This window comes from Myotis daubentonii, chromosome 18 (assembly GCF_963259705.1).
Source record: "Myotis daubentonii chromosome 18, mMyoDau2.1, whole genome shotgun sequence".
Classification (NCBI taxonomy): Eukaryota; Metazoa; Chordata; class Mammalia; order Chiroptera; family Vespertilionidae; genus Myotis; species Myotis daubentonii.
This window is the reverse complement of record NC_081857.1, coordinates 26,484,221-26,499,610: the sequence shown is the minus strand read 5'-3', so window position 1 is coordinate 26,499,610 and position 15,390 is coordinate 26,484,221. Positions and strand designations below refer to the sequence as shown.

The window sequence follows — 15,390 nt, the reverse complement described above, 5'->3', positions numbered from 1 at the left end:
ACTTGCTATGTGTATTGTGCTAGGTTCTGGGGATCAAGTGGTGAACAAGACAAATGTAATCCCTGTTCCTCTGAAGCTAACAAGGGATGCAAACAGACGAGTGATTAATTGGTGCTACACACCACAAATACAAAGTGTAGGCTGCAGTATATGTAAAATATGACACATAGGCGACATGAGAGTAACATCATCATTCATCCTGGTGTTGGGTGAGAGTGGGGTGAGGATCATGGAAGAAGTCTTCCCTAAGAAAGTTCCCACAAGGGAGCAATACGTAGACTATGTCAATGAGCCTTACCAAGAGCGCTCTGCTGCGCTCCAGTGTCACCTTCAGTGTAGGGAGGCAGCGTGGGGTCATCGAGGTCATTAAAAGTTCATTCAGCAGTCTCAGTGCAGAGCTCTGGAGGTACATAGGCAAGAATTCTTAAGCGTTGTTCATTCTTAACCTATCAACAAAGCTCAGCATATTAGGAAGACATGGGGACTGTTGGGAGAACAAAAAGGAAACATAGAAAGGGGAGCCCAATTTTGAATAACTCTGGAATAAAGCTTTTTTCTTAAAGTGTCTGCTTGTCCCACTCTCTTCTTGTTCTCTAAGTCTCCTTGTCTCCCACTGAAGAATATTTTCTACAGAGGGACCTTCCAGGTCTTGGAATTAGAGTTTATATAAGTACCTTGTGATCAGTACATTTTCATGTTTACTGAAACATGTATCCAGTTCATTCCTTGACAAATCTTGGTTGGATTTACATGGTATTTTAGGCTCTGTTCTAGTCCCTGGGATACAGTAGTGGCTACAGCAGATGGGGTCCATCAAAGTCAATTTGTAAAAACTTCCTATGTCAGCTAGTGGTAGAGCTACAAAAGGAAAATGAGCTCGATTCATAGGACAGAGAGTAAGAAGAGTGCTAATTCAGACAGAACGGGCTGAGAGGATCCCTCGATGAGGTGATCTTTTAGCAGAGAACTGACTGAAATTTTGCTGTGATGATGAAGCTTATTGATCTCAAGAAGTCTTTCTATTTATTTTGTATATTGCATTTTTGAGTGGGTCAATGACATTCTTCTGCTTGCTTATAGGGTAGGGGGCTTACCGAGATAGAAGAGGAGAGGATATTGCTATTTTGAGGCTAACATATGGTGTCTATGGGAGCAGGAAGCTCTGAACAGCTCCTCACTGGCCTTCTTGCCATGTGCCCTTTTATACATGTGTTTCCTGTTTAACATGTGTGCCCTTCTTTTGAACATCATGCCTACATTTTAGAGGAAGAGAATAATTCTAGGTTCTGTGTTAAGTTGGCCAAGAGTGCATGCCTAGCAATTATAATGCTATTGTCTTCTTGTGGGAATCAGACTTTTCATGGAGATTTTCAATTTCTAAATTTAGAGTAAAAATTACGAATTTAATGAACCAAAAAATGAATGCACCTTTTCATTCTCACTGTGAGGCATCCTTTAAAAATTCAATGCAGATAATTTGCAGGCAATTGCTGACTTTAGTGTTTGAGACTATTTAAGATGGATTTCACTGAAGTGTTTCTCTTCGACTTACAGGTACTACTGTTGATTGACATCCAAGTCTCCTACATCAACACCAACCACGAGGATTTCATTGGCTTCGCAAAGTAGGTGGAAGACTCAATTGCTGCGTGTGTTCCTCCTGCTGGTCTGTCTAGAATACACACTAGGAATTTCTCCCACAACCCCACCACCTCTTGAGAGTGCATTCTGGGTCAAGGTTAAATCTGAGCCATCCTGTGAGGCCAAGCTCTCTCCATAAAGTAGTTGGCTCCTTGGTTGTGCAGCATATGGGTCACATGTGTCTTAGACACTCATTGCTTTTGGATGACCATCCGCAGTTTGTACTTGAACTCCCATAGATAAGCAGCAACAGATGCACATTTAAAATATGTTTGGGAACAATTTCTCACATTAATTTGAAATAGCAAGTGCAGTTCACAAGCTACAGCTATTTCAACATTCCTAAGTTAGAATATAGAGCCTGTTTTTTAAAAAACGGTCTTTGGTGAACTTAGATGTAATTATAGGGGGTGAACATTCTCTTTTCTATAATATATATCTTATATAAGCTTGTTTCTATGTTGCTATTTTATCATACATGTATTTCATATTCTTAAAAAATTGTTCTCTTTATTGATTTTGAGAGAGAGAGAGGAAAAAATAACAACAACATTGATTTGTTGTTCCACTCATTTATGAATTCATTGGTTTATTCTTGCATGTGCCCTGACCTGGAATTGAACCCACAACCTTGGTTTATTAGGACAATAACCAACTTAGCTACTCGGCCAGGGCTCGTTATATTCTAATATTTTAGCTCTACATTCACAGATATCACTGTGTAGACATTATGCTTAGTTATTCAGGGCTGGTTATTAGTGTGGCATTCACCATTTTTTCCTGCCCTAGAGTGGAACTAGTTTTTGTTTGATTCTAACTCTAAAATATAGTTGTGGCATGTAAATGGTTCGAACTTCAAGTATATAAAATATAGTCTCTTTTATATAAAAAAAATAAAGGGGGGAAATGTATTTGAACCATGTATTCAAGAACAGGGGCAAATGAACAATAAAACACAACAAAATATAAAGCCAATTACAATCTGATTGAAAAGAATCAGAATGTAAATCATTGGATTTAGACTAAACCCTGACTGAGGAACTGACAGACATGTTTTAGGGAGGAAAGGCTCAATTATCCAACAGCAGATTGTCTCCTTGTAAAGTTGACTGTGGTTGTAATGCTGAACCAATTGTATACATATATTTGGAATCCAGCAGCTACTACTGTTGTGCGGTAGATGTTTTTCCTCCACTGTTTGTCTGTGACCTGTGTGTGGTGGTGTTAAAACACAGTATTGAATTTGTTTCTATGGTCAGTTGTCTTGGTAGCGACACTATCCACACAGACCCATCCCTCCCTTTAGCCCTAATGGCTCCCCCATCTGCACTGCTCACTTCCTCCTGTAGGTCCCCTGTGAGGCGAAGCCTGGATGCTGAGATGCCTCCTTGCCTATCACCCTGGAAGAGGGGACCTGAAAATTATGCCTGGTTTGCAGCACAGTCTGTGACTACCATGTGGCCTGTGCCAAGCTCTACTCTTGGGGGAAAAATACAAGAAAAAGAAAGAAAAAATCATTTTTGTCTGTTGAGAGTTTGCCTAATAATTGAAAAATATAGAGAAACACATGTAACATTTTAAGTTGGCACATTCTCCAGTCCCTTCTGTTGCTTCCTTGAAGAATTGAAAAGAAAAACAAATCCTTGAGTAATTTTAAAGAACAGGAATGCTGCCTTTAAAAGTGATTTTTATTGAAGACAAATGCTATTTAGATGTAAACTCGAGCCCATAACTTAACAGTGAAAGGGACATTGCCACACCACCTCGTTGTGGTCTCCCGAGCCAAGGAGAAAATGTAGAAAAAGTCAAAATCTGTTTGGGAAAATTCAAATTTTGAACAAGTATTGTAACCAGTGCTACAGTTTAAATTCCAGCCTAGACTTTTCTTGAAACACTTTTTCTTGATTACTTTTTAAACTTCTTTTCAAAGATAAATGATCCGGAGTTTACTTCACCTCAGAAGCTGTTAGACTATAGCATTATATTGACTAGGTTTTCAAAAGCATATAATGTTGCAAATGTAAACACTTTCAAATGCAGTCTTTCCATGCAGCCTCTGTAATCCAGGCAACTGCCCCCATTTTTCCAGCCTAGAGATAGACTGTAAGCCGTTATGATGTTGGGGGAGAAAAAAGAAGCCTTGTTCAGACCACATTAGAAGTGGGGCAGCTTTGCACATTTTGCATCTAGTAGAAACTCGCACCTGAACTTCCTTTTGAAGGCCAGGTCTGGGAGTCAGCAGTCGGATCAGTTTTCCAGGATATGCCGCTGATGAAGCTTTGGGCTTTGCCAAGTCGCTTAGCCTTTCTGTACTCAGTTTACTGCTCTATCAAGTGGAATAATAAATAATCACCCATCGTATACCTTTTAGGATTGTCAAGAGATCAAATTAATGAGGTGTTGTAAAACTGCTTTTGAGAACTGGGGTATAGTCTGTAAAAGTAAGAAAGTGGTATAGGTATACATATTCACATATAAGCATATACACAGACACACACAGATACAGACACACACTCACAGACACATTCACACACACACACACACACACACACACACACACACACACTTCCCACCTATTTGTTAAACACAGAGGAATTTGTGTTTAACACAATTTTACTTTGTTGTGAAATTGATGGAGTATGATTGCCACTAGAATATTTTTAGACACCAGTATTATCTCCAAATGTGATATTCTGCACTGAGACTCAGAGGTAGATGTTCTTTCCATTGTATGCTGAGTTGCAGTAGATTTCAGAGTGACATGGGATTAAGATGAAGAAATATTCATAATTACTTTGAAGGGTTGTGGGATCTTTTGTGTTTTTAAAAATTAAAAAAATACGGTTGTAGCTATAAATTTTAAAGTTGGCAGGATTGCTGTTTCCATCAAGGAAGAAAAGTCAAGCCATACTTGAAGGAAGACAATTATGTAAGTATTTTTAAGTTCCAGGGATAGAAAATTAAGGTCTCAAATTGAGGAAAAGAAGAATTTGTTTCATGAGATTTTTAAAGAATTGTCGAAAGAGGGGGAACCACCTCTCAAGTTTATAGAATGGTGATGCGCATAGTATTTTACACATGTATTCTTTTCTAAAAATTTTAAAAACAAACCAAAGTACTAAAGGTAGAGTAACGGAGTAGGAATTCTCAGAGTAGTGTTCAGACATCTTGGAATTCTTCTGCCTGCTACAGCATTTACTCTGCCATGTTGAATACGTGGAACATTTTCCCCCCCATTTCCTAGCTATTTGTTAAACACAGACCGTAAAATATGTACCATGTGTCATGGATCCAAGTTAGCGCTGCTGTAGGCTTGCTTTGGAATTTCCTGGTTTCTGAAAGCTTGATCTTTAAACTATAATATAGTTTCTGAACCTAAACGTCCGGTCTTCCAGAAGAAAATGTCAACTTTCCTCATGATTTAAGGATTTTAATTTGTCATTGTCCCTTGTTAAAAAACAAACAAGCAGCCCCACAGGTCTTTTTTATTTTTTACACAATGTCACTAGTTTTTATTATTTAAGAAAGCAAAGCTACTCCATTTGTTCCTTCATTCACTTCCCCTCTCTCAAGATTCCTGCTCTTCGAATAGGAAGGCCAGTAAGTGTTTGCTCGCTTGGATGCCTGGGGAGATTAGTTTTCAAATTCTCATGCTCCTCTGCATTTGTGCCCTGGGCAGGAGTTTTAACTTCTGACTTACTGAGATGTCAACAGTTCAGTAGCTTACAAGCATTAGGGCTCCCGATAGGAACCAGTAGACTAATGTTTTGATGACACCAGCGTCAGACTAAGGTCTGTTTTTCCATCTGCAGAGTAGGTCCCAGCACCTGTTTTCTCACAGTTGAAATGACAGAGTGGACAGATTTCAGTGCTGGTTATATGAGTACCATGAAAATCCTGCCGGTTGTGACATTCATGATATCTCTTTCCTCATCCTCTGGAATGCCCGTTGCCATTTGCCTAAAGGCAGTATATGTGAATCTTGGCCCCAAATTCCAGAGCAATACTTCACAGTCTTCGTATATTTTTCCATCATGTGTAATCACATTTTATTATAACAGTGTTTCTAGTTTATATTCTTACATGAGAACATTCTCTCTCTCGTGGAATCAAAGCCTAGGCCTTAGATTAGAACAAGATCCTTCTTTTGACTCATATGCAAATTTAGGAATTAAATGCAGATGGACATACAGACCTAAACAATTTGCCAAGGACAATCCGGGGTGTCACATCTTCTAGTAAATTTTATGTTCCAGTGTTCCAAGCAAAGTTTTAAAAATCAGTAGACTTCTACTGTTCTCTTTCATTCTCAGAGCTGTTATTTTGAACTTTATCTTCATCCTTAAAATGGATCTTAGGAGATGAGTCATCCTTCTTTCATAGGGCCCCACGTCCTGGAGGGTTTTCTTACGTAATATTTAGCCTGAGACTTCACTGAGGATCCTGCAGGGGGAATGCAGCTTCCTTCTCCCTTTGGCTTCCATCTGATTGGAGGAGGTGGGCCTGCACATGATGCATCGTACTCTGAGGACTCTCAGCATGTGTTTATAATATCCTTGGGGTAATAAAAGAACATTTTAAAAGGACTTCTTTATTCCAGAGCAGTACTGTCCAATGAGCTTTCTGAGATAATGGAAATATTTTCTATTCTGGGCTCTTCAGTACAGTAGCCACTAGCTGCATGTGACTATTGAGTGGCCAAACTGGGACTAGTAAAACAGAGGAAGTGAGTTGCAAGTGAAATAAAAACCAAATTAAATAGTAATTAAAGTTTTAATTTCAATAGCCACATATGGCTATCAGCTACTGCATTGGATGGCACACTTGCAGAGTATGGAGAATCCAGCCCATTGCTCAGGGTCCTTACATCTGTGGACCCTACTTAACTGATGGCTTGGTGGTGATCTACTGTGATGGCTTCTAAAAGAGAAAAAGGGGGTAACTCTGTTCGCTGTTGCTAAGCAAACCCTTTGACTCAGGAAAAAACAGTCAACTCTTTAATCTTCTGTCTATAATGTATAAAGGATGGGCTTTCCCCTCCCACTGCCTTGGTTTGTCTGTTGCCACTTTGCTAGTATTTTCTCCATCATGGTTACTGCTGAAGTGTCTCCTCTTATAAACTAAGCATGATGGTGGAGGGAGAGGCCCAACTGACACTTGATATGTACGCAATCTGCGTTTCCGAGCGACTCCATTTCCTTGGTTCAGTTGAGCTCTATTTAGGTTCATGCTGAGTCCACAGTCTTCCTCCTCCTTTGTCACTTCTATCTCATTTTTCAGCCCCTGAAATCTTGTTTTGACCACACCGCTTTGTTGAGACTGCTTTTGGCCAGGACAAAATAGTTAATCCAATGGACAATTGTGATTTCTTCATATGACACCATTAACCAGAGGTTTCAGTTACTAACTTTATCTGAAGACTATAAACCTAGATCTCCATTCCAGAACTTCTTCCTAGACGGGGTGCCATAGTCAGTACATACTGGGCATTTCTACTTATCCATCCTAGGGAAGTCTCAACTTGATTTTCCTTAAACTCATCATCTAATCTTAAATCTACACCTCCTCCATTGTTCTCATTCTCTGTGGGTGGTAACTTCCAGTTGCTCAAACCAGAAACCTGAGTGCCATTCATTATTCCTTGTTCCCATCTTTGTTTCCTTCCATCTTTACCAAGTTCACTTGATTATACCTCTATTCTAGTTTCTGAATTTGTCTAATCCTATCATCATTTATATCTTTCACAGAGTGCTGTGCAGGTCGTTGGTGCCCTGAAATTCTTCTTCTCTTGCTTGGGTTACTACAGGTCCTCCTGCCTCTTGTCATGTCCTTTATCATTACTTCTGAGATCCCCTGTTACTTTCAGAATAAAGTTTAAACTCCTCAGTATGGTTTCCAAGGCTCTGTAGAAACTGTCTCTTACCTCTTCTTCCAACTCTGTACTAGGCAATGTCAGTGGTGAGAGAGGTAGAGATACCAAGATTCATGCAACATACCATCAGTCATTGAGGAACAGACATTGTCAGAGAGGAATTAGAGACCTGCCTGACACAATCCTGTTTATATGGTACAGGTGCAGACCAAGATCTTTGGGAGTTCATGGGGAGGAGAAATAACTGGAGGTTTCTAAGAAGGCATATCCCAGAAATGGTACTTGATTGGACTTTGAAGGCTGGGCAGGACTCGCAGTCAGAAGGAAGGGGTGTAAGCTATCTGCTTCCTATCTTTTCTGCTTCAGACTCAGAGAATTTTTACAAAACACTGCTTTGATCATGCCATTTGCTAGCTCAGAAACTTTGAATACTTTTGTCTGCCTCTACCATAACAGCCAACTTCTCCCTAATTGGCTCTCACATTCAGTTACTATACTAGGTGACTTTTAAGGTCATTTACAACCCTGAGTTTATGATTATATAATTTTGCTGTAATAGTTTTACTTTCCACAACTTTTTTATGTTCCTCATTTTTTGACCTCCTGACTTTGATGATACTATACCATTCTCCTGGAATGCACTTGGCTGTCTTCCTCTATTAAAAGTGTACCTTTCTTCAGGTTTTCTGTGAAAGTCTTAGATCAGATCAGACCAGAATAATCCCTTTTGTTTGTCTCTGATGCAGAGCAATTACTATGCATAGGATTTGTTTGATAAGTGGTTATAAACCCCTTGGCATACTCTCCTGTGATTTGAATCTTTTATTGTGTATGCACATGGACAAGGACAGAAACTAGAAATGAACATGCAAAAAACATTGAGCTACATGGTAACATGGGTTTCTTTTTCTCTGAATGTCTTTCAGTGTGTTCTTATTTTTACAAAAATTTAAATCTCTTGTTATATACTTTTAAAATCATTATGTCTCAGAGCATTAAACCTAGTTTGGCTTCATGTATTTTAGGGTTCTGGACATCCTTCCACAGTGACTTGGTTGTAGTAGGAATTTATACGCTTAACAACAAACACAATAAGAAGCTATGGGGTAATTATAGCTCACATATGGAACAGAAGCACTTGCGGCGGCAGCGGCGGCGGCGGGGGGGGGTGCTTTGTGTTACATTCTCACATGTTTACTTCTGTAGAGCTTGTTCTTCCTTTGTTCTTTGTATTTTGTGTATGTATCTCACCACCCACACTAGATAAATTGTAGGCTTCTGATTATAGGGGCCATACCTTAATCATGTTCATATCTTCCACAATAGCACCTTGCAAATAGCTGGTGCTCTCAAATTTTTGACTTATGTCAAATGAAAACATTATACCTAGGTCTGTTTTCCAATATTGCACAGATAACCAGTAAAGGATCTATGAACAAGATTATATCCAAAGGCTCAAGTTCACTTGCAAGTCTTTACACGATTTCCCATAAACACATTTTTAAATACAGTGGGGCCTTGACTTACGAGTGTCCCGACTAACGAGTTTTTCGAGATACGAGCCGTCTCTGGGCCGAGTTTTTGCTTTGAGTTGCGAGCTAAAATTCAGGTTAGGAGCCAGCTTCAGATACCCCACCGCTAGTTGGCGCAGCGAATGTCACAGTGTGGGTGCATCAGACCCCTGGTCACAGTCGGACACAAATTCAACCTCATTCACAGCCTCACCACAAAATTCAGAATAATGTAGATTTGGATTATGTAGAGAAATGGTTGGAGAAAGATGATGTTCATGGTGATTAAAGGACTTAAGCATTTAACAAAAACTAGAAAAATAACAAAAAATGAGGAAAGAAGAAATAAGCTAAAAGTCTAATGTGAGGACATTGAAAAGGAAAAATATACACAAAGTATCTTTAGTAATCAAATACAGTATGGCCTTTCACCACCCACCCTTTCCCCAGCCTCACTTGAATATAGAATATGGGTTTTCAGGAGTTTGAGTGAAAACTCGTGGGAGATTATGAAAGACTAGAGACCCAGTGCACAAATTCGTGCACTGGTGGGGTCTGGCTGGCCCACTCCAATAGGGCCAATGGGGCCAGGCAGGGGGAGGATATGTGGGTGGTTGACCGGCTGGCCCTGCCCCCTGGTCAAACTCCCGGTTGAATTCCCAGTCGAACTCCTCATCAAGGGGGTAATTTGCATATTACACTTTTATTATATAGGATTACTGTTTTGAACAGTGGTTCAAAAGTGTGATGTTGATTTCTGATGTGGCTCTGAGCCATAATATCCCATTACTTTAAACAGTTAATGACTTGAGCTTTTCCTCTATTTTGGACTATTTCATTGATCTTCAAAACAGCCTTTAAGAACTATGAAACTGCTAGTTAGAGGGTTCAGTATTATTAATTTTCTCAGAATAACCAAAATAAATTTAGTTTTCTTATATCAATAGATGTTCACTCATTGATTTACCAAAAGAAAGCCTTCATACCTTTTTTTAAAATGTTTTTTAATTGATTTTAGAGAGAGAGAGGAAGGGAGAGGGAGATAGAAATATTAATGAGAGGGAAAGATCGATTGGCTGCCCTCTTGCACCCTACTGGGGATAGAGCCCACAACCTGAGCATGTATCCTAACTGGGAATTGAACGAATGATCTCTTGGTTCACAGGTTGACGCTCAACCACTGAACTGCATGGGCCAGGCAGAAAGCCTTCATTCTTTTGACTGATAGAGGAACACAGTGCCTGGACATGTGGGCTCTGGGGTTGAATTGTTGGGGTCATCTCTGGCTCTTAACCCCTGGCGTTGTGTTATAATGGTGTTGACCTCACTGGCTTCTTATTCAACAGATATTTGTTAGAGCTAACTACAGTGTGCCAGGTAGTTTCTAGGCCTGTGATGGCAAACCTTTTGAGCTCGGCGTGTCAGCATTTTGAAAAACCCTAACTTAACTCTGGTGCCATGTCACAGAAATTTTTTGATATTTGCAACCATAGTAAAACAAAGACTTATATTTTTGATATTTATTTTATATATTTAAATGCCATTTAACAAAGAAAAATCAACCAAAAAAATGAGTTCACGTGTCACCCCTGACATGCGTGTCATAGGTTCGCCATCACTGTTCTAGGCATTGGGGATATAGCAACGAATGAAATAGACAAAAACCCCTGCTCACAAGGAGCTCACATTCTAATGGAAGAAGACAGACAATAAACCCACAAAAATTTATTAAATTATATAGTACGCTTGAAGGTGAAAAATGCCATAGAGAAAAATAGAATAGTGTAAAGGGGATGAGAGTCCTAAAAGAAGGGAAGGATGCAGTTTTGAACAGAGTAGTCATGGTATGCCTCACTGAAAAGATAAACTTGAACAAAGACTTGAAGGAGGTGATGTCAGGAAATATGCTTATATCTGGTGGAAGCTTATCTAGGCAGAAGGAGCAACTAGCATAACGGCTTTGAGATGGGCATATGCTGGGTGGGTTTAAAAAAATAGTGATCAGTGTGGCTGAACTTCTCCAATGAGGGAGATGGAGAGTAGGAGGCGATGACTCAAAGAGCGGAGGGTGGGGGTAGCTGAGTAGGGCCTTGTGGACATCCAAGTGGCGATGTTGAGTTATCATAAATGTATATGAGTCTAGATTTGGGGAGATGGGTCAAGCTGGCTTTGTTCTATGGGAGTTGTCAGAATATAGTGGAATTCAAAGCAATGAGATTGTAAAATGTCACAGAGTTTGGGATCTGGAGGCCAACTGCTTATTAGCTGAGTAACTTTGGGAAATCCATTTAGCTACTCTGTGACTCAGTCTCCCCATCTGTAAAACGAAAATAATAATAGTAACTACTTCATAGGGTAAAATTAGTTAAAATCACTAATATCTGTAAAGCGCTTGGAACATGGCATATAGTTAATAACTACTAACTGTTCATTTTCAGTACATCTACTCTGCACACCTGCGGGACGTCCCAAATACTTGCCTTAACTCCTATTGTTATTGATGCAGCAGTGCAGCGATGCTTCCTGTGGTGTTACTATGTTTTTGGTTTGTGACTGTTAATTGGGACTAAGAGTTCCACTGAGTTGGTTTTGCTTCAGAATAGTGTCCTGAATTTTTGGTATATTAGCTCTGCCTAAGTTGTTGATACATTTTTTTTAAAGCCTGTATATATTTTAGTATCTGTTACTTGTTCAGAAAAAAAAAGTCTTACACGTTTCTTCAGTGCTGCTCTCCTTTGCTTTTCTCAGTGCTCAGCAGAGGAGCAGTCAGGTTCACAAGAAAAACACAATTGGAAATCAGGTAGGAATTGCTTAAAAGAATTAGTGCATGCATGCCCCAGTAAGTTTGAACTAAATTGCTTGATTGACTATTAAAAATGCAAATTAATCCTGCGCAAATTTTGTTGGAAATGCAGCTTTCAGTTTTGTTTTGTTTTGGCTTTTAAAGTTTTTAGAGCGAATTGTTTGGGTTTTTTTTTCTTCTCATTATTTTGCTACACTATGCAGTTAACCCTATTGATTTCTTTTAAATAACTTCTCTGCTATTTGCTCTGTTTTTCAAATTTGACTCCTTATATCCTACTTTGCTTGCTTACATTACCAGTAAGTTTGATTTAACAACAAATCTGTGAGTCAGTTTAAGGTTAAAATATGGTGAATAGTTGCATGAGCTTTCTGATGCTGCTGACTAGTTCACACGTTTGCACAGCTTGATAACAGTGAAGGGACAGCTCATAGAGAAGGCAGTTGTTGCATTTCACTGCTGCCACACCCAATTCCTGTTGGTTAATAAAGATGTTAATTCCTCAGAAGATCTGATCTTTTGAGTTTTGCGTTTTGGGCTGACCCACTGTCTCTAATAGCGCTCTACAGAGATTGCATTAACTCCGATAGTTTGCTGCTGCTTTTATGTTTTATGTGATAATGAATATTTGCATTGTTATTTCTTTTCAAGTCAAAACAATGATGACTTTGTAGTGCTTTTTTTTTTTTAATGCAGAGGTACAATTATTGAACAAATTGAAACCTCTGCTCTAGATTTTTTTCCATTGTTTTGAAAGGAGAAGAGGTAATAACAGACTTTATTTTAAAAACTTTTTTCCTGAACTAAAGCATATAATTCTTTGCTATTTCAGGGAACCAATCTTCCGCCTTCAAGGCAAATTGTACGAGCTAAGTTCTGTAAGCTTTACTGTTGCTTTTTCATTTAGCTTCCCATGGGCACAGTTTTGTCTTTAACTGATTAACTCAACTAGCGCTTGCTACTAATTTTTTTTTTTAAACTTAGGTTGTCTTGTTCATAACACCCTATCATTAAAACAAAAATCCTCTTAAGAGGGTTCATCCCTTCACTGCTAATAACTTGCTGTGATTGAAAGGTATGAACTAGTAAACTCTAAAATGCTGTAATAATAAACCCTTAACATTGTGGATGCTTTGGTATTTCTCTAATTTTAATGGGCCTTAAAATAATTAAAATCATTAATGATCTCCATCTCTGTCCTTTTATGCCATGTTGTTATATGGTGTAAGCCTTTGTATAATACTATTTCCAATAAATGTCGATGACGCTCCTACAAGGTGGGTGAATATTGAACATCTGATTTGTTATATTTGCTGATAAACCTCCCCAAATTCCAATTATTTGTAGTTATTTTTTTAAAATAATAAAACAAAACCAAATTTACATTGATTGCAATTTTATATTGCTTTACAATTGAATCTTTTAAAACTAGATATTCTATCTTCATTTTATGGAAGTGTAAAGATTCTGTCAAATTCTAACAATCATTTTTGGGGGAATGATTCTACTCTCATTTCTACCATGGATGAAGCAGCCCTAAAGTCTTCCTTCCTTCCATCTACGCACAGTGGAGGATGAGATGGGAGCATGGGCCAGTTATTTGCTCCATGTTGCTTTGGAAGAAACGGACTTTGGAGCTGGACATGCCTTGCTTCAAATTATGACCCGTCACTTAGTAGCCAGATGGCCTTGGACAAAGTGAGCCTGAGTTTGCTCAGTTACGTGATGGGAAGAATAGAAAAGATTTCTGCAGGGTGAGTGGGAGGATCTGATGTAATATACACAATGAGGTTTGCAGCTTGGTCCTGGGTTTGTGACCTGTAAAGACCAGATACCTTGCTCCCAGCAGGTAGGTGCTACTTCTTCAAACTTTTGGGAGAAAACACATAAAGTATAAGAAAATAATAAAAGTTATAAGATGAGAACAATGAAACACTGGAAAATTAGAAGCCATGACACATTATTCCAAAGATTGCAATGCGCAGAAAAAGGATTTGCCTATAAAACTTTCCTCATGGAAGTACATACTTATTGGAAAAGCAGTGATACAGTGGCATAAATGCATACTCTAAATCAGATCTGAAAGGAAACTCTGAACCAGTTACCAATTATATTACTTCCAAATGCTCAAATCATGCTAACGTGTTTTTATGACTTTACTTTTGCTGAGAATTTCCAAGCCCATACATTTTGAAAGTTTTATAAATCCAAAGATAATAGAATTGGGGGGACTGTTATCATAGGATACAGGTACTTTATCCCAACCTCTTGGGTCCAGTTGTGCCTTGAAAGTCAGATTTTTTAATTTTATTTTAGAAAAGCAATACATATTTCTGTGGGGTCAGAGATAGCACCCTGTAATTAAACACATTATTTTTCTGTAGTGAGACAAATGAATAGTCACACCAGATAGATTAAATGAGACATAGAAATACTTTCATGTTGTCAGGTTTTGCTGCTAAATTTGTTTAAAAAAACTTTTTTTTTTTGCATGTAATGGATTATGAACCTGAATGTCTTATTTTTCAGAGTAAAATCCAGTAATTAAAAGCAATACAATATAGTTTAGGAATCCTTTATTTTTTTCCTTCTTCGTAGAAATGAATCATAATGACTTGAAAACATTTTCCTTTTGAATTTGAATATCTGATGCTGATTTGGGTTTGTATTAATACAGTTTATCAGTCAAGAAGCTCAAAGCCAGGGAGCCATGGAGCCCAGCCTGCTGACTGATGCAGACTTTTGTGGTTGGTGGGCTGAAAATTCTGCAGGATCCTAGCAAGTGGTTCATCCATTCCAATATGCATTTAAGGCTCTGGGTTGGAAGAATTGCTATGCAGGATCTATACTGAAATATGTTAGAGGGGCTTAAGGAAAGCAAAACTCCTCTTTAAAGTCTAAATTCCAATTGCTTTTCTCTAGCTAGGAATTTGCTTACAACTTTTATAAGTTGATGTCTGCAAATGCACAGAAATTTATGAGTACACAATTAGCTTCAGGTTGGACCGATCAAAAATGTAAATTTAAACTTAATGTCATTCATCCCTTCATTCATCAAACATGTATTCGAAACACTCTGAGTGATAAAAACTGTGGTAGGTGTTTAAGCCAGTGATGACTAAGTCACAGCCCTGTCCTCAGGGAGCTCACAGCCCAGTGAGGATGATGGTAAGTAAGAAAACTGAAGACTGCTTCCTTCTTCAAGGCTAGTTCTTTCTGATCCTCCAGGTCTCACTGAAACATCATTTCTGCGAGAGGTTGGCCCTGACCATTGGAACTAAAATCACACACCCCTCCCCAGTGTCTTACTATCATCTTAGGCACAAAATTTGTGCACTCAGGTGGGGAGGGTCCCTCAGCCTGGCCTGCGCCCTCTCACAGTTCGGGAACCTTCAGTTAGCGCTGCCTCGGAGGCGGGAGCGGCTCCTGCCAGCCATGAGCCCAGCTTCTGGCTAAGCGGTGCTCCTCCTGTGGGAGCATACTGACCACCAGGGGGCAGCTCCTGCATTGAGCATCTGCCCCCTGGTGTTCAGTGCGCGTCATAGCGCCTGGTCGTTCCACCG

The 15,390-nt window shown here is 39.1% G+C and overlaps 1 protein-coding gene across 8 annotated transcripts in view; it reads left to right on the top strand.

Moving 5' to 3' along the window:
• Positions 1-15,390, top strand: part of DNM3 (dynamin 3) — a 372,210-nt gene that overhangs the window by 128,661 nt on the left and 228,159 nt on the right. For 6 of the 8 annotated variants that reach the window (XM_059675119.1, XM_059675122.1, XM_059675121.1 and 3 more), the window contains exons 12-14: positions 1,555-1,625; positions 11,773-11,824; positions 12,660-12,689. In XM_059675119.1, coding sequence (XP_059531102.1) covers positions 1,555-1,625; positions 11,773-11,824; positions 12,660-12,689 — 153 coding nt within the window. The remainder of the gene's footprint in view (positions 1-1,554; positions 1,626-11,772; positions 11,825-12,659; positions 12,690-15,390) is intronic. The other 2 variants (XM_059675118.1, XM_059675123.1) reach the window with 1 other exon arrangement.